Raw genomic sequence first — 27,542 nt, 5'->3', positions numbered from 1 at the left:
CACTCCAGCCACATGAGGTCTAGCATTGTCTTGCATTAGGAGGAACCCAGGGCCAACCGCACCAGCATATGGTCTCACAAGGGGTCTGAGGATCTCATCTCGGTACCTAATGGCAGTCAGGCTACCTCTGGCGAGCACATGGAGGACTGTGCGGCCCCCAAAATAAATGCCACCCCACACCATGACTGACCCACCGCCAAACCGGTCATGCTGGAGGATGTTGCAGGCAGCAGAACGTTCTCCACGGCGTCTCCAGACTCTGTCACGTCTGTCACATGTGCTCAGTGTGAACCTGCTTTCATCTGTGAAGAGCACAGGGCACCAGTGGCGAATTTGCCAATCTTGGTGTTCAAATCAAATGTATTTATATAGCCCTTCGTACATCAGCTGATATCTCAAAGTGCTGTACAGAAACCCAGCCTAAAACCCCAAACAGCAAGCAATGCAGGTGTAGAAGCATGGTGGCTAGGAAAAACTCCCTAGAAAGGCCAAAACCTAGGAAGAAACCTAGAGAGGAACCAGGCTATGTGGGGTGGCCAGTCCTCTTCTGACTGTGCCGGGTGGAGATTATAACAGAACATGGCCAAGATGTTCAAATGTTCATAAATGACCAGCATGGTTGAATAATAATAATAAGGCAGAACAGTTGAAACTGGAGCAGCAGCATGGCCAGGTGGACTGGGGACAGCAATGAGTCATCATGTCAGGTAGTCCTGGGGCATGGTCCTAGGACTCAGGTGTTCTCTGGCAAATACCAAACGTCCTGCACGGTGTTGGGCTGTAAGCACAACCCCCACCTGTGGACGTCGGGCCCTCATACCACCCTCATGGAGTCTGTTTCTGACCGTTTGAGAAGACACATGCACATTTGTGGCCTGCTGGAGGTCCTTTTGCAGCTCCTCCTGCTCCTCCTTGCACAAAGGTGGAGGTAGCGGTCTTGCTGCTGGGTTGTTGCCCTCCTACGACCTCCTCCACGTCTCCTGATGTATTGGCCTGTCTCCTGGTAGCGCCTCCATTCTCTGGACACTACGCTGACAGACACAGCAAACCTTCTTGCCACAGCTCGCATTGATGTGCCATCCTGGATGAGCTGCACTACCTGAGCCACTTGTGTGGGTTGTAGACTCCGTCTCATGCTACCACTAGAGTGAAAGCATGATTTGGGGGGCGAGAATATTGACCGTGAAATTAGCGTGATGTACCTGAATCTCATATAAATGTTTATGATTTTTGTTCCACCAATTTGTTCTTACTTTAAAGTCTGCAGCCTTTTTTTGGTCACTTTCCACATACTGTATGATAAAGGTCAATGGGTTTGAGTAATGGTCTGTTTTCTTCATGCCCATCTCGATACCGTCAGTGGTCTCTTCCTGCTCATACGAGGCTTGTTCCCACAGTGACACATGTATGACAGTTTTCCCAAAAATGTCTGATTCACTCTGCCACATCAGAAATGTCCACGTCCAGTCTCATATGTAATGCATCTAAAAAATAAAATACAATGATATCCTGATAATATCCTGATAATTATTGAGATAACCCAGCATGTGAAGATAAGAAAATAATCAAATTATCTTAACATTAATAATAGTTTATTACATTTGTAAAGCGCTATTCATTATACAGAATAATCTCATAAAATAAAAGAAAAACCAAACAGAAAAAAACATGCCTTGCTTATTGCATACTACTTTTGCAAATAAAGTACATTATAATCTGTGTACGTGTTGTCCTATGTTATGTTAGACGTGTATTTTTGGCCCAGTGTGAATAATGGTGTGAATTTGTTGTGTGACTGTACTGGCTCTTGTGTTCCCTCAGGTGCCCCAGTCATCGTAGGAATGAGCATCAACATCGCTAGCATTGACTCCATCTCAGAAGTGAACATGGTGAGTTATAAACCCCTTCTCTTACAGTAGCACTGTCCATATAGAACATCGACTCAATGTGTCCCTTTTCATTTATTTGGGTTCGTGGTTAAAGCATGATGCACCCATTTTATAAACTACAATTTTGATAAATGTATTTGTTTCAATGTACAGTATACTAAACAAAAATATAAATGCAACATGCAACAATATAAACGATTTTACTGAGTTACAGTTCATATGAGGAAATCAGTCAATTGAAATAAACTCATTGGGCCCTAATCTATGGATTTCACATGGCTGGGAATACAGATATGCATCTGTCGGTCACAGATACCTTAAAAAAAAGGTAGGGGCATGGATCAGACAACCAGTCAGTATCTGGTGTGTCCCACTCCTCTTCAATGGCTGTGCAAAGTTGCTGGATATTGGAACTGGAACACGCTGTCGTACACGTCAATCCAGAGCATCCCAAACATGCTCAATGGGTAACATTTCTGGCGTGTAAGCAGGCCGTGCATTATCATTCGTAAACATGAGGTGATGGCGGCGGATGAATGGCACGTCAGTGGACTTCAGGATCTCATCACGGTATCTCTGTGCATTCAAAGAGGCATCGATAAAATGCAATTGTGTTTGTTGTCCATAGCGTATGTCTGCCCATACCCCCACCGCCACCATGGGGCACTGTTCACAACGTTGACATCAGAAAAAACGCTTGACCACAAAACGCCATACATGTGGTCTGCGGTTGTGAGGCCTGTTGGACGTACTGCCAAATTCTCTAAAATGACATTGGAGGTATCTTAAGGTAGAGAAAGGAACATTCAATTCTGGCAACAGCTCTGGTGGACGATCCTGCAGTCAGCATGCCAATTGCACGCTCCCTAAAAACTTGTTGCGTAACAAAACTGAACATTTTAGAGTGGCCTTTTATTGTCCCCAGCACAAGGTGCACCTGTGTAATTATCATGCTGATTAATCAGCTTCTTGATATGCAACACCTATCAGGTGGATACATTATCTTGTCAAAGGAGAAATGCTCACTAACAGGGATGTTAACAAATTTGGACACACAATGTGAGAGAAATTCTGTAAAAATTCTGGGATCTTTTTTTTCAGCTCATGAAACATGGGACCAACACTTTACATGTTGCATTTATATTTTTGTTCAGTATAGTATTGACTCAGGGGTGTGATACTTAAAAATATATTTTATATTTCTGTACTTCATCTTCAATAAATTTGCAAAACAAATTGAAATAACATGTTTTCACTTCTTGTGTGTAGATGAGTGACTTTTTTTAAAATAAATGTTTCATTCAGGCTGTAACACAACAGATAGTGGAATTAAGGGGTATGAATACTTTCTCAAGGCACTGTATGACCTCAGGTTTTGTATTTTTGTGTCTTTGCAATGCAATAATACCATTTCAGTCAATCATATTTGGCCTTGCAAACATTGGATAACCATAGACATGTTGTGCATCTGATTTACTTGATTATATTACGTATTTAACTTCTGTTTATTAGAGCGCGGTGAGAAATCAGGCTCAGTCTTTTTCTTTAAAGAAGACAACATGGCTGGTGTCTCTGCAATGACATCATTCTGTCTCTCTGCTCGCCGTTGTATTTTCTTTTCTTTAATGTGGCACAGACACACTCAAGAGTTCACTCCCCCCACAAGCCAGAGGAGCTTTGTTTTTTATTCTGGATTTGTTCTCCCTGTAATGTTGCCATTTCGAATCACGAGAGGATTTTCATCCAGTTTCAACCAATAGCACATTTTATTTTTAATTTGTTAGAGGTAGTCACTCATGTACAAAGCTGTTTTCTTTATTTTTAAGAGCAAGCACATGAGGCGCTTTGATATATTCATTTTTTATTTCTGAGATTTATTTTCTACTCCGGTGTTTTTGAAGACAGCGAGTTTTATCTTATGTTTTATGTTATTTTAGTTTCCCTGGACATTTGAGAAGGTAGCATTAGGTGCAGGGCTGAAAAGGTGGAAAAAGGTTCCTGTGAACAAAGACAGACACAAAACGATATGACTAGCTTGGTTTCCATTCAATTGGAGACATATATCCATGCGAATATTTAAAAATCGGCATTAAAACAATGTGCATTTTCCCACCAGAGATGTGTTTGCGTCAAATTGACTTGTTGCAGATTTGCAACTCTACTGATGGTTTTCACACAAAAAAAATGTTGCGTTATATAGCGAGTGTGCCCACTCTGGTATTGGAACGTGAGCTCTAGCCAACAGTTTGTAGATACAATGCGGGTATAGCCTGCATTATGAGATTATTATGAACAAAAGAGCAAGATTTTTTCTATTTGTCAAACGGCAGCCAAGCATCGTTGATCATGTCACCAGAATAAGACCTTCAATATTTATTGGAAAAAAAGCATCATGCTCATCACCTTGCACTTTCACCACCCTGTGAATATTATCATTTTTTTATCTGTAGCCTAATAAACGGCATGCTTTCCCGGCGAGTCGTAGTGGGAGGACCACACAAGGTCATTATTATATCAATATTTGTGCATTAAAAGCATTTCCACCGATATTTCTCGCATAATTAATTTTACCGACACAAAAAGATTCTACCTTAGCTGGCATATTTTGTTTTGTTGACATTTGGAAAGTTTACCGATAAAAGGGCTGTCATTACATTGTTTTATCCGACATGTACTTTACTCGCATAAAAAGGTTTGATGGAAACCTGGTTATTGTCAATTTGGAAAACCATTGGATAATCTCAACATGCATGTTATGTCTAACGCCATAACTCGTCTATTTTAGCTGTTCATTTTTGCATTTTGTCAGCCAGCCAACATAGTCATAGCTAAAGAAAACCACATCGTTTCACTTTTTTTTTTTGCAATCTGACGAAAGTCATGAAAAACAAAATGACCTTGTTAGTATTTCATTTCATTTATTTTTTTTCACGATGCAGCAAGTATATTTTTTTCAGGAAAATATGGAAAATTCTTCAGATAGGGTACATACACCCTGTGAGAATATAGGTCATTTTAAGTCCAGCTGAATAACCACTAAGATTAGCTCTCAGTCCGCTTATAAAATGTGATGTATATTATGGTTTTAAAACAATTATATTGAGATTTCGGGACACTGAGGTTCTCAGAATAAATTGGCAGCATTATCATGCGAAACTCAGAAATACTGTACTGTCATTGGAGGAGGTGTTCAACTTAACTTAGCCTTTAAATCACTTCCCTGTAAGTCTCCCATTTTCATTACGTTTCCATTGTGTTTCCATTGTATCCTTGAAAAACACTGTTAATGCTTTTTGATATACTCTGCACATAATGACTATGATGATACATTTAGATGTGTATACATTTATGCACATTGGGTAGTAAGTGTATGGTGTAGGATAGGGCAATTACAGTAAGGGTAACTTATCCTTCCCATAGTTGAAGCTTTTGTCAATGCATACACTCTTAGAAAAAAAGTTTCCAAAAGGGTTATTCGGCTGTCCCCATAGGAGAACCTTTTTGAGAACCTACAAGGGTTTTACCTGGAAAGGTTCTTCAAAGGGTTCTCCCATGAGGACAGCCAAATAACCCTTTTAAGGTTCTAGATAGCACATTATTTTCTAAGAGTGTAGCAACTATTTATTTTCAATCTCACAGTGCTGTTTCCCCTTTTTCCACAGGATTACACCATCACAATGTATTTCCAGCAAAGTTGGCGAGACAAGCGGTTGGCATACGCTGAGCTGCCCCTCAACCTGACTCTGGATAACCGCGTAGCAGACCAGCTGTGGCTCCCAGACACCTACTTCCTCAATGACAAGAAGTCCTTCCTGCATGGCGTGACAGTGAAGAACCGTATGATTCGACTGCATCCTGATGGCACCGTGTTATATGGGCTCAGGTACAGCTAACTTTCATTGGAATTCTACTGTAACTAAACTGGTTAAAGCCTGGCCTGTCAGGCAGGACTGGAAGAGACCTTGGGAAGGCATATGAGAAACTAGGTCTGTGTCTAAATAGTATCACGGCCCTCCTGCCTTTTCACTTTCCTTACTTCCATTAAAAAAACATGAGTCCAGAGAATCACTGATAAAAGCACGACTAACTTAAATTATTTAGCTGAATTTCTGATGACAGGATTCAATTGTAAGTAGTTATAGCCTACCTTGACAATTACATGACATGCTAATACCTGACATATACACTGAGTATACCTCCTCCCCCCACACACACTTTTTACCCTCAGAACAGCCTCAATTCGGCTGGGCATGGACTCTACAATTTGTCGAAAGCGTTCCACAGGGATGCTGGCCCATGTTGAATCCAATGTTTCCCACAGTTGTGTCAAGTTGTCTGGATATCCTTAAGGTGGAGGACCAATCTTGATACACATGGGAAACTGTTGAGCGTGAAAAACCCAGCAGCTTTGCAGTTATTGATGCAAACCGGTGTGCCTGGCACCTAATACCATACCCTTTTGAAAGGCACTTACATCTTTTGTCTTGCTCATTCACCCTCTGAATGACACATATACACAATCCATGTTTCAATTGTCTCAAGGCTTAAAATCCTTATTTAACCTGCCTCCTCCCCTTCATCAACACTGGTTGAAGTTGATTTAACAAGTCACATCAATAAGGGATCATAGCTTTCACCTGGATTCACCTGGTCAGTCTATGTCATGGAAGAAACTGTATACTCAGTCAGGTCCAAAATTATTGGCACCCTTGATAAAGATGAGTAAAAAAGTGTCACGCCCTGACCTTAGAGATCCTTTTTATGTCTCTATTTGGTTTGGTCAGGGTGTGATTTGGGGTGGGTTATTCTATGTTCTATTATTTGTATTTCTATGTTTTGGCCGGGTAGGGTTCTCAACCAGGGACAGCTATCTATCGTTGTCTCTGATTGAGAACCATACTTAGGTAGCCCTTTTTCCCACCTGTCTTTGTGGGAAGTTGACTTTGTTTATGGCACATAGCCTTTAGCTTCACGGTTTGTTTTGTAGTGTTTATTGTTTTGTTCGGCGTCTTTTCTAATAAAAAGAAAATGTACACTGACCACGCTGCGCCTTGGTCCTCTTCATTCAACGGCCGTGACAAAAATACTGAAAATTATACAAATACTGAGCTATATTGTATACAAAAAAAAATAGATAATTATATTATTTGATACTAATACAATTGCTCAGAGAACAAGATGTTTGTATAAGTAATCATTTTGTTTCTCAAAAAAATACAGTACGGGGGAAAATGATTGACACCCCTGTTTAACATGCCTTTCAGTACCCCACCTTAACGGCACTGAGCCTTTTTCTTGTGTTTTATGAGATTGGAAGACACATTAGGAGGGATCTTAGATCATTCCTCCATACATCATCTTTACAGATCCTTAATATCCTTTGTCCTTTGCTTATGGACTGTCCTCTTCAATTCAAAACACAGGTTTTCAATGGGGATCAAGTTCAGAGACTGATATTGCAAAATATTGATTGTGTGGTCAATTAACCATTTCTTTATGGATTTTGATGTGTGCTTGGGGTCAATGTCTTGGTGGAAGATCCACCTGCAGCCAAGTTTGTCTGCATAAGCTTCTTTCTTTCGACGCCAAACCCACCACTGTTGTTCGTGGCTAAAGAGCTCTATTTTCATGTCATCCAACAAATGTAAACGCCTGGAGTTTTCTAAACGGCACTGGCACATGGATTGGAACTGGTGCTTTGGTCAGATGACATGAAAATGGAGCTGTTTGGCCAGGTACACCAGCAGTGGATTTGGTGTTGAAAAACAGAAGCATATGCAGAAAAGTACCTCATAACTACGGTCAAATATGATGGTGGCTCTTTTTGATGTTATGGGGCTATTTTTATTCCACTGCTCTTGGGGCCCTTGTTAAGGTCAACTGAATCATGAACTTTACCCAGTACCATCATTTTTTAGCCAAAAAACTGGTTGCCTCTACCAGCAGGCTGAAACCTCCAGTAAGACAATGACCGCAAGCACGCATCAAATTCCAAAAGGGAGGTTAAATGACCATAAAATGGCCATGTCAGTCTCCGGACTTGAACCCCATTGTGTGTGTGTGTGAATTGAAGAAGGCAGTCCATAAGCACTGACAAAGCATATTAAGGATCTGGGCAGATTGTGTATGTAGGAATGGTGTAAGATCCCTCCCAATGTGTTCTCCAATCTCATAAAACATTTTTGAAAAAGGCTCAGTGCCATTATCCTCGCAAGGTGAGGTATTGAAAGGTACTGAAAACAGTCGTTTTGACTCCTATCTTTTTGGGGGAATTTAAAAAAACAACTTTCGATTGTCCATCTGTTGATAAGCAACTGTCTGCTAAGTTTGCGGTTAGGGTAGTTGAAATTTGGTCAGTCCACTCTGGCCTTGATGTTAACGTCCACAGATGGACCAGAGTGGACCAAATCTGAACCCATCATAGACGTATGTTTCCCAAGTTTGGATAGCACAGTACTGGACCAGGTTTCCCAAAAGCATATTAAGGTTAAGTTCATTGTTAGAACCGTCGTAGGAGCATTGTTAAGATCTCTGAACTGTTTCCCAAAACCGTCGTTATTAACGTTGCACTTGAAAACGCTCCTTACCTAACGTCTGCCTCAGACTATTCGTAGAATTGTGTTAGATGCTTTTTTGCCCTCGCGCGTCACTTATACACAGAAGATCTTTGCTGAACATAGAATCACATGGTTTATCCGCCTGTACTGGACTCTACTGCACTGCACTGTAATCTGCTGTGATGTCCAAACTTGTGAAAAAATGAAGAGAATTACATTGATTTACATAATTACGCATTTCTGTGTAGTACATATCAGGGACCCATGATGTAAACCCATTCCGTTACCAGGTGTAAATCCACAAAATTTTAAAAATCTAACTCAAGGTGTCATGTCATAGCTGACACACCCATTATTTCCGCAGACATCTTTGAATCTTAGTTCGGAACAGATATTTAATAGAGTTTGTGGAAAACGTTGTCGCATGAAATCCTGACTGGAGATTTCTCCATCATTCCCTTAACAAACTTTGCATCTGCACAGTTCTTCCACTAAATTAGTTTTTGTAAGATGTTCAGTGGAAATTGTTAAAAGTTGTCCTTGAACATAGAGCTAAACTTTGAAATTAATGGTTTTTGTTTGGCATACATCTTAAGGGGAAAATACTGAGTCAAAACCTAAATTCCCTTACCATTGAATTGCCCAGATGGACTATCCAAATAATGTGTTACCCCCCCCAAAAAATATGACTTGCTAAACAAAATATCTTTCTCTGAGGAATTGTACTAGTATAAAATGTAGCATACAAAATATCTCAGTATTTGCATTATTTATTTTATACAGTCTTTTTTTCTCATCTTTATCAAGGGTGCCAATCATTTTGGACCTGACTGTACACATGGTACACATGTACTTTTGTGCTTTTAAATAAATTCATTTGACTTAACTTTATTTGTTTAGCATCATGTGCCTCCAGTGAATGGAGGCCTTCTTTGGGTTAAAAATAATGCTGATGTGCTTTGGCCAATGATGTTTGTTTCTTTTGTTACACAGGGCAGTCCCATTTTAAAAAAAATGTTTCAAAGCAAAAAACGAATTCAGCTGCAAATGTTAATTATAGGAAGCTTACAGCTAAATGTACAGATGCTACTGTAATGGCTGTATTACTATCTGATGCGTAGCTCTGTTATGAGGCTCTATTACCTCATTCCACTTCACAATCAGTGGAGATGGCATTTTGCCATTGTCATGTCCCTATTGTCTGGAAGATGAAATATAGCTTAGGTAAGCCTCTTGAAAAGGATTGTGTTATTTTTCCAGAATGGGAGACTTAGCGCATGCCCTTGCTTATTGACATGAGATACATGATAGCATTATCAGTGTCTGCAAGAGAATGGCAGTCTTCTCCATTCTTTGGTGGTTTTTCAGCCAGTCAGCGTGCACTTTGTTAACACTGCCTCACTAAATCACTTTGAGATTGTTCATATCAACTAGGTCCTCATCCCCAGTCCACCCCACCAAACACAGGGACATCTTGGTGTCTGTCTCTGAGGGGTAGATGTTTTAGGATCTGTCAGACAGACTGGGGTATTAATGAGAATTTGATGATGTTTGGAAGTGAGACGGGAAACTAATGGTCTGGTAAATGCTTATTTAATATGTCTCTTGGTGGAATCAGCTGTGGGTGCAGAGGAAGGAGCGAGGGAGGGAGGGGCGGAATTGGTCGCAGCATCTCTTGTTACCCAGAGGGAGTTGGTGAAAAGGTGGAAGGATGAAGTGAGGACAAAGTCATGCCTGTACAGATTGCCTGTAGGGTATATATTCATGATTTTAACAAATATGCCTCTATGACTTACCATGAAGACCATGATCCCTTTACCATTCACGGGGAAGACATTCCTGTTAATTCGATTGGCATGTGAGCTTCTCTTACATGAGAAGGAACATACAGTATACGCCTAGAGTGTCTTCAGCAGGCGTGACACGGGGACACAACATTATTTTGACTGTACAACAGAATGAATGTAGCACTATTGAATGCAGCAGTCACTATTGTATTTAGCAGTCATAATTGTATGTAGCAGTAACCATTGTGTGTAGCAGTCACTATTGTATGTAGGAGTCACTATTGTATTTAGCAGTCACTATTGTATGTAGCAGTCACTATTGTATGTAGCAGACACTATTGTATGTAGCAGTCACTATTGTATGTAGTACCACTAATGCATGTAGCAGTCACTATTGCATGTAGCAGTCACCATTTTATGTAGCAGTCACTATTGTATGTAGCAGTCACTATTGTATTTAGCACTCACTATTGTATGTAGCAGTCACTTTGGATGAAGAGGTCACCTTGATATGTAGCAGTTTATATTGTATGTAGCATTCACCAGTGTATGTAGTACTCTAATGTATGTAGCAGTCACTATTTTATGTAGCGGTCACTATTGTATGTAGCAGTCACCTTAGTATGAAGCAGTCACAATTGTATGTAGCAGTCATTATTGTATGGAGCAGTCACTATTGTATGGAGCAGACACTGTTGTATGGAGCAGACACTGTTGTATGGAGCAGACACTATTGTATGTAGCAGTCACTATTGTATGTAGTACCACTAATGCATGTAGCAGTCACTATTGCATGTAGCAGTCACCATTTTATGTAGCAGTCACTATTGTATTTAGCACTCACTATTGTATGTAGCAGTCACTTTGGATGAAGAGGTCACCTTGATATGTAGCAGTTGATATTGTATGTAGCATTCACCAGTGTATGTAGTACTCTAATGTATGTAGCAGTCACTATTTTATGTAGCGGTCACTATTGTATGTAGCAGTCACCTTAGTATGAAGCAGTCACAATTGTATGTAGCAGTCATTATTGTATGGAGCAGTCACTATTGTATGGAGCAGTCACTGTTGTATGGAGCAGACACTGTTGTATGGAGCAGTCACTGTTGTATGGAGCAGTCACTGTTGTATGTAGCACTCACTGTTGTATGTAGCACTCACTGTTGTATGTAGCACTCACTATTGCATGTAGCAGTCACCATTGCATGTAGCAGTCACCATTGCATGTATCAGTCACTATTGTATGTAGTGGTCCCCATTGTATGGAGCAGTCACTTTGGATGAAGAGGTCACCTTGATATGTAGCAGTTGATATTGTATGTAGCATTCACCAGTGTATGTAGTACTCTAATGTATGTAGCAGTCACTATTTTATGTAGCGGTCACTATTGTATGTAGCAGTCATTATTGTATGGAGCAGTCACTATTGTATGGAGCAGTCACTATTGTATGGAGCAGTCACTATTGTATGGAGCAGTCACTATTGTATGGAGCAGTCACTATTGTATGGAGCAGTCACTATTGTATGGAGCAGTCACCATTGTATGGAGCAGTCACCATTGTATGGAGCAGTCACCATTGTATGGAGCAGTCACCATTGTATGGAGCAGTCACCATTGTATGTAGCAGTCACCATTGTATGTAGCAGTCACCATTGTATGTAGCAGTCACTATTGTATGGAGCAGTCACCTTAGTATGAAGCAGTCATTATTGTATGTAGCAGTAACCATTGTGTGTAGCAGTCACTATTGTATGTAGGAGTCACTATTGTATTTAGCAGACACTATTATATGTAGCAGACACTATTGTATGTAGCAATCACTATTGCATGTAGTACCACTAATGCATGTAGCAGTCACTATTGCATGTAGCAGTCACCATTTTATGTAGCAGTCACTATTGTATGTAGCAGTCACTATTGCATGTAGCAGTCACCATTGTATTTAGCACTCACTATTGTATGTAGCAGTCACTTTGGATGAAGAGGTCACCTTGAAATGTAGCGGTCACTATTGTATGTAGCAGTCACCTTAGTATGAAGCAGTCACAATTGTATGTAGCAGTCATTATTGTATGTAGCAGTCACCATTGTATGGAGCAGTCACTATTGTATGTAGCAGTCACCTTAGTATGTAGCAGTCACCTTAGTATGTAGCAGTCACCTTAGTATGTAGCAGTCACCTTAGTATGAAGCAGCCATTATTGTATGTTGCAGTCACCATTGTATGTAGCAGACACTGTTGTATGGAGCAGACACTGTTGTATGGAGCAGACACTGTTGTATGGAGCAGACACTGTTGTATGGAGCAGACACTGTTGTATGGAGCAGACACTGTTGTATGGAGCAGACACTGTTGTATGGAGCAGACACTGTTGTATGGAGCAGACACTGTTGTATGGAGCTGACACTATTGTATGGAGCAGTCACCTTAGTATGAAGCAGTCATTATTGTATGTAGCAGTAACCATTGTGTGTAGCAGTCACTATTGTATGTAGGAGTCACTATTGTATTTAGCAGACACTATTATATGTAGCAGACACTATTGTATGTAGCATTCACCAATGTATGTAGTACTCACTAATGTATGTAGCAGTCACTATTTTATGTAGCGGTCACTATTGTATGTCACAGTCATTATTGTATGTCACAGTCATTATTGTATGTCACAGTCACTATTGTATGTCACAGTCACTATTATATGTAGCAGTCAATATTGTTTGTAGCATTCACCAGTGTATGTTTAACTCACTAATGAATTTAGCAGTCATTATTGTATGTAGCTGTAATCTTTTTATATAGCAGTCACTTGTATGTAGCAGTCGATATTGTATGTAGCAGTCGATATTGTACGCAGCAGTCACTGTTGTATGCAGCACTCGATATTGTGTGTAGCTGTCAGCATTGCATGTAGCAGTCACTTTTGTATGTAGCAGTCACCAGTGTATGTAGCACTCACTAATGTATGTAGCAGTCACAATTGTATTTACCTGTCACTAACTATTGTATGTAGAAGTCACTTTTTTATGTAGCAGTTGTTTTTGTATATAGCAATCACCATTGTGTGTCGCTGTCACCACTGTATGTAGCAGTCACTATTGTATGTGACATTTACCAGTATGTATATGTTGTACTCACTAATGTATGCAGCTGTCACTAATGTGTGTAGTGGTAACCATTGTATATAGCTGTCACTGTTGTATATACAAGTCACCATTGTATGTAGCAGTCACCATAGTATGTAGCAGTCAGGATTGTACTGTATGTAGCATGCACCAGTGTATGCAGTACTCACTAATGTATATAGCAGTCACCATAGTATGTAGCAGTCACCATAGTATGTAGCAGTCACTATTGTATGTAGCAGTCACTATTGTATGTAGCAGACACTATTGTATGTAGCAGTCACTATTGTATGTAGCAGTCACTATTGTATGTAGCAGTCAACATTGTGTTTAGCAGCCACTATTGTGTTTAGCAGCCACTATTTTATGTAGCAGTCACTATTGTATGTAGCAGTCACTATTGTATGTAGCAGTCACTATTGTATGTAGCTGTCACTATTGTATGTAGCTGTCACCATTGTATGTAGCTGTCACCATTGTATGTAGCAGTCGTTATTGTATGTAGCAGACACTATTGTATGTATCTGTCGTTATTGTATGTAGCAGACAGTATTGTATGTATCTGTCGTTATTGTATGTAGCAGACACTATTGTATGCATCTGTCGTTATTGTATGTAGCAGTCACTATTGTATGTAGCTGTCACTATTGTATGTAGCTGTCACTAATGTATGTAGCTGTCACTAATGTATGTAGCTGTCACTATTGTGTTAAGCTGTCACTATTGTGATGCAGTCACTATTGTATTAAGTTGTCACTATTGTATGATGCAGTCACCATTGTATGTAGCAGTCACTATTGTATGTAGCGGTCACTTTTGTTTGTAGCTGTCACTATTGTTTGCAGCAGTCACTATTGCATGTATCAGTCGCTTTTGTATGTACCATTTACTATTGCATATAGCAGTCACTATTGTACTGCACAATACAAACAAATATAGTGCACCACTTATTTCTGCTTATTTTTTTGACTGGAAAGGAGGCTCAATTCCCATCCAGAATTCTGTGCCCCAGAAAAAAGCCACAAACCACCCTCCTAATCCCTCATCACCACAATGTCCCAGTTTCATCAATGAAACATCCCAGACAGTGAGTCTGCAGTGAGGTGCCCACAGGGACCCACCCAGAGGACTGGGGGGCTGCTGGGGGGAGAGGAGCATCCTGGGGCCCTTTCAAAGTAGCACAGCAGCCTGAGCCCAAGGGACACAGGCTTTGTTTCTTTCCCCAACATTTTGCAGCTTTGCTTTACATGAGTCATTTACAGTAAAGTTGTGAGATAGAAAACAATGTACAATGCGAAGTGAAATGTACTTGGTCTATGATAAAGCCGGAGGGGAGGGATAATGAGGTTGTGTTGTGCCATGGGGAGAGTCAGAATAATTTTGCTACGGCATTATGTCCTAACGCACCAAAGTAGAGGGAGTCAAAAAGTATATTGTCCCAAAAGGTGACTCACTGAATTGAAATGGATTCTGTTTTCATCATGGTTGTATATGCCCTGCTAACACTCCACATTGTTTTCCTATTGCTCTCTATACACTTCACCAGTACCTGTGCATGTGTGTGACAGTAGTTGGGTTGGCTTGTATTAGCCTGCACACTGGGAATCTTTTGCAATGTGCTGAATTTTCCAGCAGTCTGGAAGACAGCATGGACTCAGGTATCCTACATTGGGCATCCCAAATGTAAAATAGGCTGCTGTAAAGGGTAAACTCCCCACCACTCTCTCCCACCCCCTAACACACACACATTGTTTACCTTTCAAATTCTCCCCATGAATGTGACGGTGCATCTGACACACAGGGGTGATGAGTTGACACTCAATTAGTTTTCCCTTACAGGCAAACCAGTGAGCTCCCTAGTTCATTTACACCCACAAACCTGAAAGCAGGCACAAGCTGGTATGACTTAACAGCACAAATGTAATTACTCAAATGTGCTGCACTAGTTAATATCTCAGTTCAATGCCATAGACTCCCACACTAATAATCTGTAAGCAGTGCACTTTTCCTACTTTTCTGGATTTATTGAAATGGAATATAATGAATGTACACCCCTCATAAACACACCTGGCGGAAACATATACAGTGCCTTGCGAAAGTATTCGGCCCCCTTGAACTTTGCGACCTTTTGCCACATTTCAGGCTTCAAACATAAAGATATAAAACTGTATTTTTTTGTGAAGAATCAACAACAACTGGGACACAATCATGAAGTGGAACGACATTTATTGGATATTTCAAACTTTTTTAACAAATCAAAAACTGAAAAATTGGGCGTGCAAAATTATTCAGCCCCCTTAAGTTAATACTTTGTAGCGCCACCTTTTGCTGCGATTACAGCTGTAAGTCGCTTGGGGTATGTCTCTATCAGTTTTGCACATCGAGAGACTGACATTTTTTCCCATTCCTCCTTGCAAAACAGCTCGAGCTCAGTGAGGTTGGATGGAGAGCATTTGTGAACAGCAGTTTTCAGTTCTTTCCACAGATTCTCGATTGGATTCAGGTCTGGACTTTGACTTGGCCATTCTAACACCTGGATATGTTTATTTTTGAACCATTCCATTGTAGATTTTGCTTTATGTTTTGGATCATTGTCTTGTTGGAGGACAAATCTCCGTCCCAGTCTCAGGTCTCTTCCAGAATGGTCCTGTATTTGGCTCCATCCATCTTCCCATCAATTTTAACCATCTTCCCTGTCCCTGCTGAAGAAAAGCAGGCCCAAACCATGATGCTGCCACCACCATGTTTGACAGTGAGGATGGTGTGTTCAGCTGTGTTGCTTTTACGCCAAACATAACGTTTTGCATTGTTGCCAAAAAGTTCAATTTTGGTTTCATCTGACCAGAGCACCTTCTTCCACATGTTTGGTGTGTCTCCCAGGTGGCTTGTGGCAAACTTTAAACGACACTTTTTATGGATATCTTTAAGAAATGGCTTTCTTCTTGCCACTCTTCCATAAAGGCCAGATTTGTGCAATATACGACTGATTGTTGTCCTATGGACAGAGTCTCCCACCTCAGCTGTAGATCTCTGCAGTTCATCCAGAGTGATCATGGGCCTCTTGGCTGCATCTCTGATCAGTCAGTTCTCCTTGTATGAGCTGAAAGTTTAGAGGGACGGCCAGGTCTTGGTAGATTTGCAGTGGTCTGATACTCCTTCCATTTCAATATTATCGCTTGCACAGTGCTCCTTGGGATGTTTAAAGCTTGGGAAATATTTTTGTATCCAAATCCGGCTTTAAACTTCTTCACAACAGTATCTCGGACCTGCCTGGTGTGTTCCTTGTTCTTCATGATGCTCTCTGCGCTTTTAACGGACCTCTGAGACTATCACAGTGCAGGTGCATTTATACGGAGACTTGATTACACACAGGTGGATTGTATTTATCATCATTAGTCATTTAGGTCAACATTGGATCATTCAGAGATCCTCACTGAACTTCTGGAGAGAGTTTGCTGCACTGAAAGTAATGGGGCTGAATAATTTTGCACGCCCAATTTTTCAGTTTTTGATTTGTTAAAAAAGTTTGAAATATCCAATAAATGTCGTTCCACTTCATGATTGTGTCCCACTTGTTGTTGATTCTTCACAAAAAAATACAGTTTTATATCTTTATGTTTGAAGCCTGAAATGTGGCAAAAGGTCGCAAAGTTCAAGGGGGCCGAATACTTTCGCAAGGCACTGTACGTATAGCAGTCAATCACAATTTAATGTGAGATTTAAAGCATATACATTTTGTTTCATTTTTCAACTGATTCAATGTATCCCAAGGGAATTAAACAAAGCTTGGTAAATTGACTTTCTGCGTTTTGATTGTTGGCTTTTGGGTTTGAATGAAATAGATGTTTACATTAAGCATTAGAGATGTACAGTTGAAGTCGGAAGGTTACATACACCTTAGCCAAATACATTTAAACTCAGTTTCACAATTCCTGACATTTAATCCTTGTAAAAATTCCATGTTTTAGGTAAGTTAGGATCACCACCTTATTTTAAGAATCTGAAATAGTAGAGAGTGATTTATTTCAGCATTTCTTTCTTTCATCACATTCCCAATGGGTCAGAAGTTTACATAGACTCCATTAGTATTTGGCAGCATTGCCTTTAAATTATTTAACTTGGGGCAAACGTTTCGGGTAGCCTTCCACAAGATTCCCACAATAAGTTGGGTGAATTTTGGCCCATTCTTCCTAACAGAGCTGGTGTAACTGAGTCAGGTTTGTAGGACTCCTTGCCTGCACACGCTTTTTCTGTTCTGCCCACAATACCTTGACTTTGTTGTCCTTAAGCCATTTTGCCACAACTTTGGAAGTATGCTTGGGGTTATTGTCCATTTGGAAGACCCATTTGCGACCAAGCTTTAACTTCCTGACTGATGTCCTGACATGTTGCTTCAATATACCCACATCAAAAAAAAAAAAAAAAATTATATATATATATATATATCTATATCCATCTATTTTGTGAAGTGCACCAGTCCCTCCTGCAGCAAAGCACCCCCACAACATGATGCTGCCACCCCCGTGCTTCACAGTTGGGATGGTGTTCTACGGCTTGCAAACCTCCCCCGTTTTCCTCCAAACATAATGATGGTCATTATGGCCAAACAGTTCTATTTTTGTTTAATCAGACCAGAGGACATTTCTCAAATGTACGATCTTTGTCCCCATGTGCAGCTACAAACCGTAGTCAGGCTTTTTTATGGCGGTTTTGGAGCAGTGGCTTCTTCCTTGCTGAGCGGCCTTTCAGGCTATGTCGATATATGACTTGTTTTACTGTGGATATAGATACTTTTGTACCTGTTTCCTCCAGCATCTTCACAAGGTCCTTTGCTGTTGTTCTGGGATTGATTTGCACTTTTCGCACCAAAGTACCTTCATCTCTAGGAGACAGAACGCATCTACTTCCTGAGTGGTATGACAGCTATGTGGTCCCATGGTGTTTATACTTGCGTACTATTGTTTGTACAGATGAATGTGGTACCTTCAGGCATTTAGAAATTGCTCCCAAGGATGATCCAGACTTGTGGAGGTCTACAATTGTTCTTCTGAGGTCTTGGCTGATTTCTTTTGATTTTCCCATGATGTCAAGCAACGAGGCACTGATTTTGAAGTTAGGCCTTGAAATGCATCCACAGGTACACCTCCAATTGACTCAAATGATGTCAATTAGCCTATCAGAAGCTTCTAAAGCCATGACATAATTTTCTGGAATTTTCCAAGCTGTTTAAAGGCACAGTCAACTTAGTGTATGTAAACTTCTGACCCACTGGAATTGTGATAATGAATTATAAGTGAAATAATCTGTCTATAAACAATTGTTGTAAAAATTACTTGTGTCATGCCCAAAGTAGATGTCCTAACCGACTTGACAAAACTATAGTTTGTTAACAAGAAATTTGTGGAGTGGTTGAAAAACGAGTTTTAATGACTCCAACCAAAGTGCATGTAAACTTCTGACTTCAACTGTACCTATGCTTTTGTTTGACGTTTTAACAGCTTGAATTCATTCATAATGTTTCTATAGGTAGAACTGTAAATAAGAAGCTAACAGCTCCAGTTGTGTGCGAGGTTGCAGTCACAACATAGATCAGGGCTGTCATTAAGCCTATATATGAGCACTAAAATGCTGCTCACTGAGACGCATACAATTTCTCATTCCAACCTCTCTCTGTTTGGAATCAACTTGCCTCTGTCAGAACACATTCCTAACAACCTCACTTTCTGCAATTTCATTCATTCAAAATTCATAAAGAACTGACCACGGCTATTATGGAAGATCTCAAACAGTGGGCCAGATTATTAGAAACTGACCTAAATGTATCTTCCTCTTCTTCCCCCATCCCTTCTCATCCCTCGCTCCTAAAAATCAGACCTCAGAGAGGTTGTATCCAACACTAGCTTGCCAATGATTGCATTTCCTTTTTTTTTTTTTTTTTAACACAAGACAACTGCCTAACATTGCTCAATTAAAGATCCACATCGTGCAGTGAAGGCTAAGCTACGATTTCTTAAAGGTTACCAAGGTAACAGCGGTTCTCTCTGCTCTCCCTTTTCTCTCACCCTCTATCTCTCTGCTCTCTATCTTTTCCAGAATAACCACCACAGCAGCTTGCATGATGGATTTGAGGAGGTACCCCCTCGACGAACAGAACTGCACCTTGGAAATCGAAAGCTGTAGGTGGACTTAATACAAACGTCTTCTCCCCCATTCCTCTGCACTCTAGCTAAGTCACCTCCCATCCCTCCCCCAACTACCTGCCTTGGCTTCTCAAGCATCTCAGCAGGAATGTATTCCTGCCATTTTCACTGGGTATCACAGCGTTTTAAAAACACAGCAAGGGACTGCCCATGATTGCAGGCAGTTTGTGTTTTTTTCTTCATAATTCAGCTCACGTCTCTATACATTTAAGGCAAAAGTCAACTTTTAGACCTGTCATACTGTATGTCTCTAGCCTTTTGCATTTCAAGTTGTTTCTGTCAATATTCACAAAACATATTTGGAATTTAACCATTTGTATTATCCTTACTGAAAGATGAAGCCCAAGTCCTTAGGCCAAAATTCTCCATACAGTCTTACTTCACCCTCTAGCTTTGAATCCCGGGTGGTTCTGATGTGTCTTTGACTCCCGGGTGGTTCTAATGTGTCTTCTACTCCCGGGTGGTTCTGATGTGTCTTTTACCTCCGGGTGATTCTGATGTATCTTTGACTCTGGGGTGGTTCTGATGTATCTTTGACTCTGGGGTGGTTCTGGGTGCAGTCTGCAGAGGCTTGATGTCAGCATGAGTGGTTCTGATGTATCTTTGACTCTGGGGTGGTTCTGGGTGCAGTCTGCAGAGGCTTGATGTCAGCATGAGTGGTTCTGATGTATCTTTGACTCTGGGGGGTGGTTCTGATGTATCTTTGACTCTGGGGTGGTTCTGATGTATCTTTGACTGGAGTGGTTCTGGGTGCAGTCTGCAGAGGCTTGATGTCAGCATGAGTGGTTCTGATGTATCTTTGACTCTGGGGGGTGGTTCTGATGTATCTTTGACTCTGGGGTGGTTCTGATGTATCTTTGACTGGGGTGGTTCTGGGTGCAGTCTGCAGAGGCTTGATGTCAGCATGAGTGGTTCTGATGTATCTTTGACTCTGGGGGGTGGTTCTGATGTATCTTTGACTCTGGGGTGGTTCTGATGTATCTTTGACTGGAGTGGTTCTGGGTGCAGTCTGCAGAGGCTTGATGTCAGCATGAGTGGTTCTGATGTATCTTTGACTCTGGGGTGGTTCTGATGTATCTTTGACTCTGGGGTGGTTCTGATGTATCTTTGGGTGGTTCTGATGTATCTTTGACTTCGGGGTGGTTTAGGTCTAAGCTGTACTGATGTATCTTTGACTGGGGTGGTTCTGGGTTCAGTCTGCAGACGCCTGCTGTCAGCAGATGTGATCATTATGGATCATTTAAAGCAGCTATCCTGGCCAACATTATTGGCATCTCTGACTCTGAGTACCATTTCTTATAGATGCGTTAACTCAGAGGGCAATGACTGCATTGACAGAAGCAGGTGAAATGTTTAATGCTTGCTTGTAATTTCAATTAGAAGCCGTTACATATTGACCATTGAATGCAACTTGAGCGGGCAGATGGACCCCGTCTGTCATAACAACATCGATACTCCTTTCATGGCAAAGCAGCACAGAGGCATGGCATTGGATGGATATCTTTTATCAACCCAAATTCCCTTAATTTTACAGCCAGAGTGAAAAAGGTTTGTCACATCCTAACATATGCAAATGTGAAACATGCAATGTGTACAGAGAAGTTACAGCTACAGTATTCCTCTCCAAACCAATTATGTCATGCCATTGATTTCCCCATTAGTGACAGCCAAGCAACATAACATGTCCATTGCTTGGCCCTACCTAGGTCCCCATAGATATAAAGTGTAATCATGAATAGACCTACCACATCCATAACCCCACACCCTCAATAACATATAACATGTGGATAAGGGAGGAGATCTGGACATGCTGTGAAATTAAACTCTTCTATATCCTGCTACATGTTGGGAGAGGCAGAATGCCATGGGGGATAAAACTAATTAACAACCGTTCAATATCATAGATTAACAAGGAGCATCCACTTATGAAAACATGTCAAATTCAGTTCCTGGACCTCTAACTTTAGAAAAAGATTAAAAGTGGATGAATGGTGCTCCGGTGCTGGCTGGTATATAACCATGGACAGAGAGCTGGCACAGCCAGGGGGCAGAAGAGTGGTCATTAAATGTAAATACAGTAAAGGCACCTATATCCAGGAAATGTAATTGCCATGAGGTTTAACAGTGAATGTAAGGCAGTATATCGCCTGAACCGCACTACATAATTCTACCTTACACTTCTCGCTTTGATTCCACTGGCATTTTGATGGAGCCCCGTGGAGTCAACATGAATCATAAACAGAAGCATGACTTGACACGTGATAAATATTCATGTTTGTCTGACGTAACTTAGCCGTGTCATTATGCAGGCTCTTATATAGTTCAGTTTTGCTGAAGTGGGAGACATACATAAGCTTAGACCATATTCTATACAGTACCAATGGAAGGAAGGCCTATTTTCCTCTGCTTTGGCCCATTCGGCTTTCCCTAATGTCTAAGGTGAGAGGTTGTACCAGTACTGAACCTGTTCATTCTCCTCTCATCCCCTCCACCTATTCTCTGTAACCTGGGACAGATGGGTACACCACAGACGACATAGTGTTCTACTGGCACGGAGGGGACAATGCGGTGACGGGGGTGGACAAACTGGAGCTTCCCCAGTTCTCCATCGTGGCGCTTCGGCTGGTGTCCAGGGAGGTCAGGTTTACCACAGGTAAGGCCTCCACTTCAACACCTCATATCTGTGCTGAAGGGGTATAGTATGGTATAAGAATACATTCTCAGGAATATATTTTAATGTGGACTTGATTGTAGGATGAGTTAAACTGTCAGTCCAGTTCCACTCACTGTTTTGTGTTGTTGATGTTATTCCAATGGGGAACACTTGTCACTTGCTGCTTAACAATTAATCTCTGTGTGACAGTTAACTTGAGTTCATTTGGAAAAGGTTGCCATGATTGAAGTAGTCTTGCCCTTGTGTGTGCACTTGTTTATTTAGATTCACGAGGTATGGCAGGAAGGACCTGCTGGGATAAAATATGTATGCCTGAATATTGATTCATTAAAAGATTTACCAGACCAGCGAGATGATAGGGTCATTTCTCACTCTGTGCATCTCACAGTCGATTGCCATTTAAATTAAAACCATCATGGCTCTCTTATTCCCTTTCTCTCATTTTGATAAAGTGGCCATACAAATTCCCTTGATGGAATTAGCTATGCATCCATAGCGGTAAACATTTCTCTCTAGCTGAAGTATGGGAAAGTCAAAGCCACAGGGGAATATCCTGAGATGTATTTCTCTTTAACAACTTGTTGTTGAGCTTGTTTGAATAATCAATACATTCAATGCAACCAATTAATGTCTCATCACAACGAGCTGGCATTTTTCTCTGCAACATGCATAAATGTTAAGCGCCATAGGTTCACCCCACCAGCTACAGCACGGTCTCATGTGGGTTCCTCCTCCTCACTTAAGTAGTGAGAAGATGTGCTCTCCAATTACGGACCTTTTTAAATCCCCTTTTGGTGCTATTCAGAGGACAGAGAAAGTGCTAAACAGAGAAAAGCACAGCAGCTTTCCGTGACAATTCTCTCAGGGACGCTGGAGCTGCCTGCTGAGATGGGGGGGTTGAGGAAAAATCTGCCTTGTTTGCGACTTTCTGCCATGTTTAATTGGAATCGAACTAGTCCCTGGAAAGGAATCCATTGCTTTGGGGAAATGAAGTGCTCCGTCTGAACAAATGGAGAAATTACTACCCCGCGCATTGTCAAAGTGCAGACTTTGGAACTCATAAGTTGTGCCAGCGTTTCTTTTCTTCACTGATGTGTTTCCTCTGCCCCGCTCCATCACGCCATCGCTCCATCGCTCCATCCTCTCCTTCTCTCTTGTTCTCTGTGAAAGGTTCCTATCCCAGGCTATCACTGAGTTTCAGGATTAAGAGGAACATTGGCTACTTCATCCTGCAGACATACATGCCCTCCATCCTGATCACCATCCTCTCCTGGGTCTCCTTCTGGATCAATTACGATGCCTCTGCAGCTCGGGTGGCCCTTGGTAAGACTCCGCTTCCACTGCAGTGTTACAACACAGAGTATTCCCAGTGAACAGAGTGGGTAAGGTTGCCCTAACATTGAGGTGACTTATGTTCCTGTTGCAGTACGAAATGCTACACACAGCACAATTGGGAATTGTCATAAACAGATTAGTGGCCAACTCCCACTTACACAAAGGAGCCCTTACAACCACTAATAATGTGCACTTTCCATTGAATAAATCTCCACCCTGCAGGAACAAATTGTCAAGCAATGTTTAGAGACACACACTTCCCACTCAAAATCATTACCTTGCATGTTGGTCTTCCTGATGACCAATACCTTACTTTGATGGCGATGACTATTGATTGTTTTTGTTACTAATAATAATTTGTTTGTGTTTGCAATTTCCAGGTGTTACAACGGTGCTCACCATGACAACCATTAACACCCACCTTAGGGAGACCCTCCCAAAGATCCCGTATGTGAAAGCCATCGACGTCTACCTCATGGGCTGTTTTGTGTTTGTGTTCCTGGCCCTGCTCGAATATGCCTTCGTAAACTACGTGTTCTTTGGCCGGGGCCCCCAGCAACAGAAGAAAATCCACGAGCGGCTGAACAAAACCAACAACGAGCGCCCGCGATACGAAGAGAAGCGCCTGAGAGAACAGGTTTGTAATCTTCAGCTGGCTTCTCTCTCTGGCTATTTTGCACACTCCCTCTCTATGTCTATCAGAATCCTTATGCATTCTTTTTTTTAGGGAGAGTCACAGACTCCAAAACACTTATTCCCCTATGTTAGGGGAATCCCCTTATTCCCCTATGTTAGGGGAATCCCCTTATTCCCCTATGTTAGTTTGTCATAAGAGAGTACTTTCACAAGCGTATAGATGCCACCTTCATTAGATACACATCCAACAACCACCCTCCATTGCTTTTCCTCCAGCACTGACACTCAGAGTTGATTGAGCAGAGTATTTTGGCTTGGAGATATACTGTGGCTGTTTCTTTAACTCTGGAGATGTGTAAAACTACATTCTCATTCTCCTCTCAGGTTGTTGTCTATGTTTTTGCTGTGGGCTTGATTCTTAGTCTTATCTCTGTTCTGTCCTGGGAGTTGCTTTCTTACCAACATTCACCCACTTCCGTCTAAAATGTAACAAATCGTAATGGGTATGCAGCCAGAAACATTAGTATCCAAAGGAAAATGCTAAAACGGTCCGACTGAACGAAGCCCCTTGTCTTTGTGTCTGAAAAATGACATGCCATCCGTATGCAAAGTTGTTCTTGTTAACCTTATGTTTATGCATTCTGTATTTTTAAGAAATTGTGCTTAATCGTCAGTGTTTTATAGGGGTTTAATGTTCTCTTCACTTTTCTTTTTCCATTGCAAGGACTCCATTGCCACGCCGTTTCAAACCAACACCCTCAGGTCATATACACAGAGAAGAAATCTGTACCTCGAGGAGCAAAGAAAAGTTGGGGTACATGCATTTTGAAATCATATGAGCTGTGGCACTGTGGCCTAATAGAGGTCTGATACAATGGTTGATGGAGTGGTGGCAATTCATTTGTGTCGATTTACTTTCAGTGAAAAAGCACCGTAAGGCATCAGCTATAAGGAAGAAAATGGGAAAAGTGCATCAATTCAGAATTCTTTAAAGAGGCATGAAAAAATGAAATGTCCTTCCACATCATCATTACATTTGCTTTAGCTTGAAAATTGGAAATGAAACGCTGGGTGGGTGTAGAGTTTTAGTAGGACAGTTTGTGGTAATGTCACCGTGTTCTGCTACTCCCTGACGTTCTCTCTCTACCCCTCCACTGTCCTCCAAGGTGGACGCATACGGGAATATCCTGCTCACCACGCTGGAGATGAATAACGAGGTGATGCCGTCAGATGTGGGAAGTAGCGTCAGTGACTCCCGGAATTCAGTGATGTCATTCGACAGCTCCGGGGTCCAGTTCAGGAAGCCCATGGCTCCCCGGGACGGCTTCAGCCACCACTCACTGGACCGCAGCGCTATGCGCAGCAGGGCCAACTGTCGGCTACGACGGCGCTCATCCAAGCTCAAGCTGAAAATCCCCAATCTGGCAGATGTCAGCACCATTGACAAATGGTCCCGGGTCCTTTTCCCCATCATGTTTGGATTTTTCAACCTAATCTACTGGTTGTACTATGTGAATTGATGTGCATCCCACTAGGAATCATGGGCCATATTTTGAGAGCACATTAAATTGGCTTTGATACAGTTGGAAAATATGTATACACATATACAAGTTGATACATACAGTATGTATATGCATATTTCTATATATTATATTTATATATACACGTGTGTGTGTGTGTAAATCTGAAGGACTTTTCTCCTGTATAAAGTATTATTAGAATGACTTGAATGTTTAAGAATAATTTCAAGCCTTTGAGTTTCCTTTTCCTTGTGAGACAAACAAACTAGCAAAGAAACGAACGAACTAACAACCATCAGATCCCTTTGGGGGATTTTGGAACTAAAGACTGCATGATATTTTTGCTAAAAAAGAAAGCGAAAGCTCTTGAGAGAAGAGATGTCTCAGTCTCTTTGGCTTTTTATTGATACTCCGTAATCGGCGTCCTCTACTGCAGCTCATCAAATCAGGTGACTCGTGTGTTCAGGCATCGGCTGAGTCAAGTCCCTAATATCCAGCCCCCCCCCCCATTTCCCATGGATAACATACACGGAATTCTCCGGTTCGACCCTGTACAGCAACCTTGTTTGGATTATGTGTCGTTCCTTGGCTTTTTTTTCGAGTGACGTTGTTCTCTTTATGGGACATCGGCTCTGGTACAATGCTGGTCTGCGTTTGGGGGGCCATCAGGATGGGATGTTAGACCACTGCGTTTCTGAGTCAGTGCAAACTTCTCTTCATTTCTCTCTTCATGTTTGTTTTTAGAGCAGTTCCTTGGGGTATTTTCATTATGGTTATCCAGATGACGATTATTGTAATTATTATTTTGTTTTGAAAATACTGTGCTTTTGGGAGTGTGTCACTTAACGAGGTTCTAGTTAGTGCATTACTAGAAAAAAAAGTCACAGGTATGAATTGCTCATTTTGATTGTTTAAAAAATAGACATATAATGTACATTTTGTAATTCAGTATCCTCGTGGACATAGTTGGCAAATTATAATTGTGCGTTTTCTTTACCATCCTCCTAGTGCTTCACATGCTCTGTAGATACAGTAATTATTGCCTCATATTCAGCTTTGTGTTCTGTAAGGAAGAAACGATACCTAGAATGAACACATTTGAAGTTATTCCACTATAAAAATGTGAGAAACAATATTGTGTATTAAAAAAGGGATATCGCCATGGTTTATTTGTTTGAGAGTGAAATCAACATATCAGCCCATAGTTTGACCTGTAGTTGAATGTAATACTCTCTCACTTTGAAACAGTTTTCACCCCGAGAATGTTGGGCACTGATATTATAGTTCCTATGAAACGTGCCTGTCTTAAAATTCGAATGGCCGTGTTCTCAAATTTGCTTTTTTAGTTGCGGTTGTAGCGGGGAGCGGGATTAGAGGAAGAAAAATAATCAACCTCTCACATCCATTAGCTCTGAAAACACTGCAGATCTACCACCCTTCAAATGGGCTCTGAGGATCACACCCCAAAGATCAGAAACATCAGCAGAATCTGGAACAAATTGGTTTTCAGTTTTTAGGGGGCAAGACAAGATGTGTGATAAATATAGCCATGAACTAAATTGAGTACCAAAAAGGCCTAGAATCCCTATGTTATTTTGGGCTTTTGCTCTTAATGTCACTACATTCCATCTGCTCAGATTCACTCACTAATGAGATGTCCACTGCAGAGTTGATGCCATGCCATTTTGAGCCACACTGTACCTTTAAAGGACAACCTTGTTTTTCATTATTTGGTTCTGCCTAGAGTGAAGAGAAGAGCAAATGCATTCACACATTTAAACTGGCATTTATAGGCTATCTCTGTGTTCAAACTAGC

The 27,542-nt window shown here is 41.2% G+C and overlaps 1 protein-coding gene across 1 annotated transcript in view; it reads left to right on the top strand.

Annotated features, from left to right (window-relative positions):
* Positions 1 to 25,726, top strand: part of LOC139419563 (gamma-aminobutyric acid receptor subunit beta-4-like) — a 59,284-nt gene extending 33,558 nt beyond the window's left edge. The window contains exons 3-10 of the mRNA XM_071169534.1: positions 1,822 to 1,889; positions 5,552 to 5,772; positions 19,455 to 19,537; positions 22,077 to 22,214; positions 23,406 to 23,558; positions 23,951 to 24,207; positions 24,931 to 25,020; positions 25,373 to 25,726. Of these exons, the coding sequence (XP_071025635.1) occupies positions 1,822 to 1,889; positions 5,552 to 5,772; positions 19,455 to 19,537; positions 22,077 to 22,214; positions 23,406 to 23,558; positions 23,951 to 24,207; positions 24,931 to 25,020; positions 25,373 to 25,726 (1,364 nt within the window). The remainder of the gene's footprint in view (positions 1 to 1,821; positions 1,890 to 5,551; positions 5,773 to 19,454; positions 19,538 to 22,076; positions 22,215 to 23,405; positions 23,559 to 23,950; positions 24,208 to 24,930; positions 25,021 to 25,372) is intronic.
* Positions 25,727 to 27,542: the final 1,816 nt, after the last annotated feature.

The sequence above is a fragment of the Oncorhynchus clarkii genome, chromosome 10 (assembly GCF_045791955.1).
Source record: "Oncorhynchus clarkii lewisi isolate Uvic-CL-2024 chromosome 10, UVic_Ocla_1.0, whole genome shotgun sequence".
NCBI lineage: Eukaryota > Metazoa > Chordata > Actinopteri > Salmoniformes > Salmonidae > Oncorhynchus > Oncorhynchus clarkii.
The sequence above is the reverse complement of the archived record's forward strand: the minus strand, read 5'-3'. Positions and strand labels throughout refer to the sequence as shown.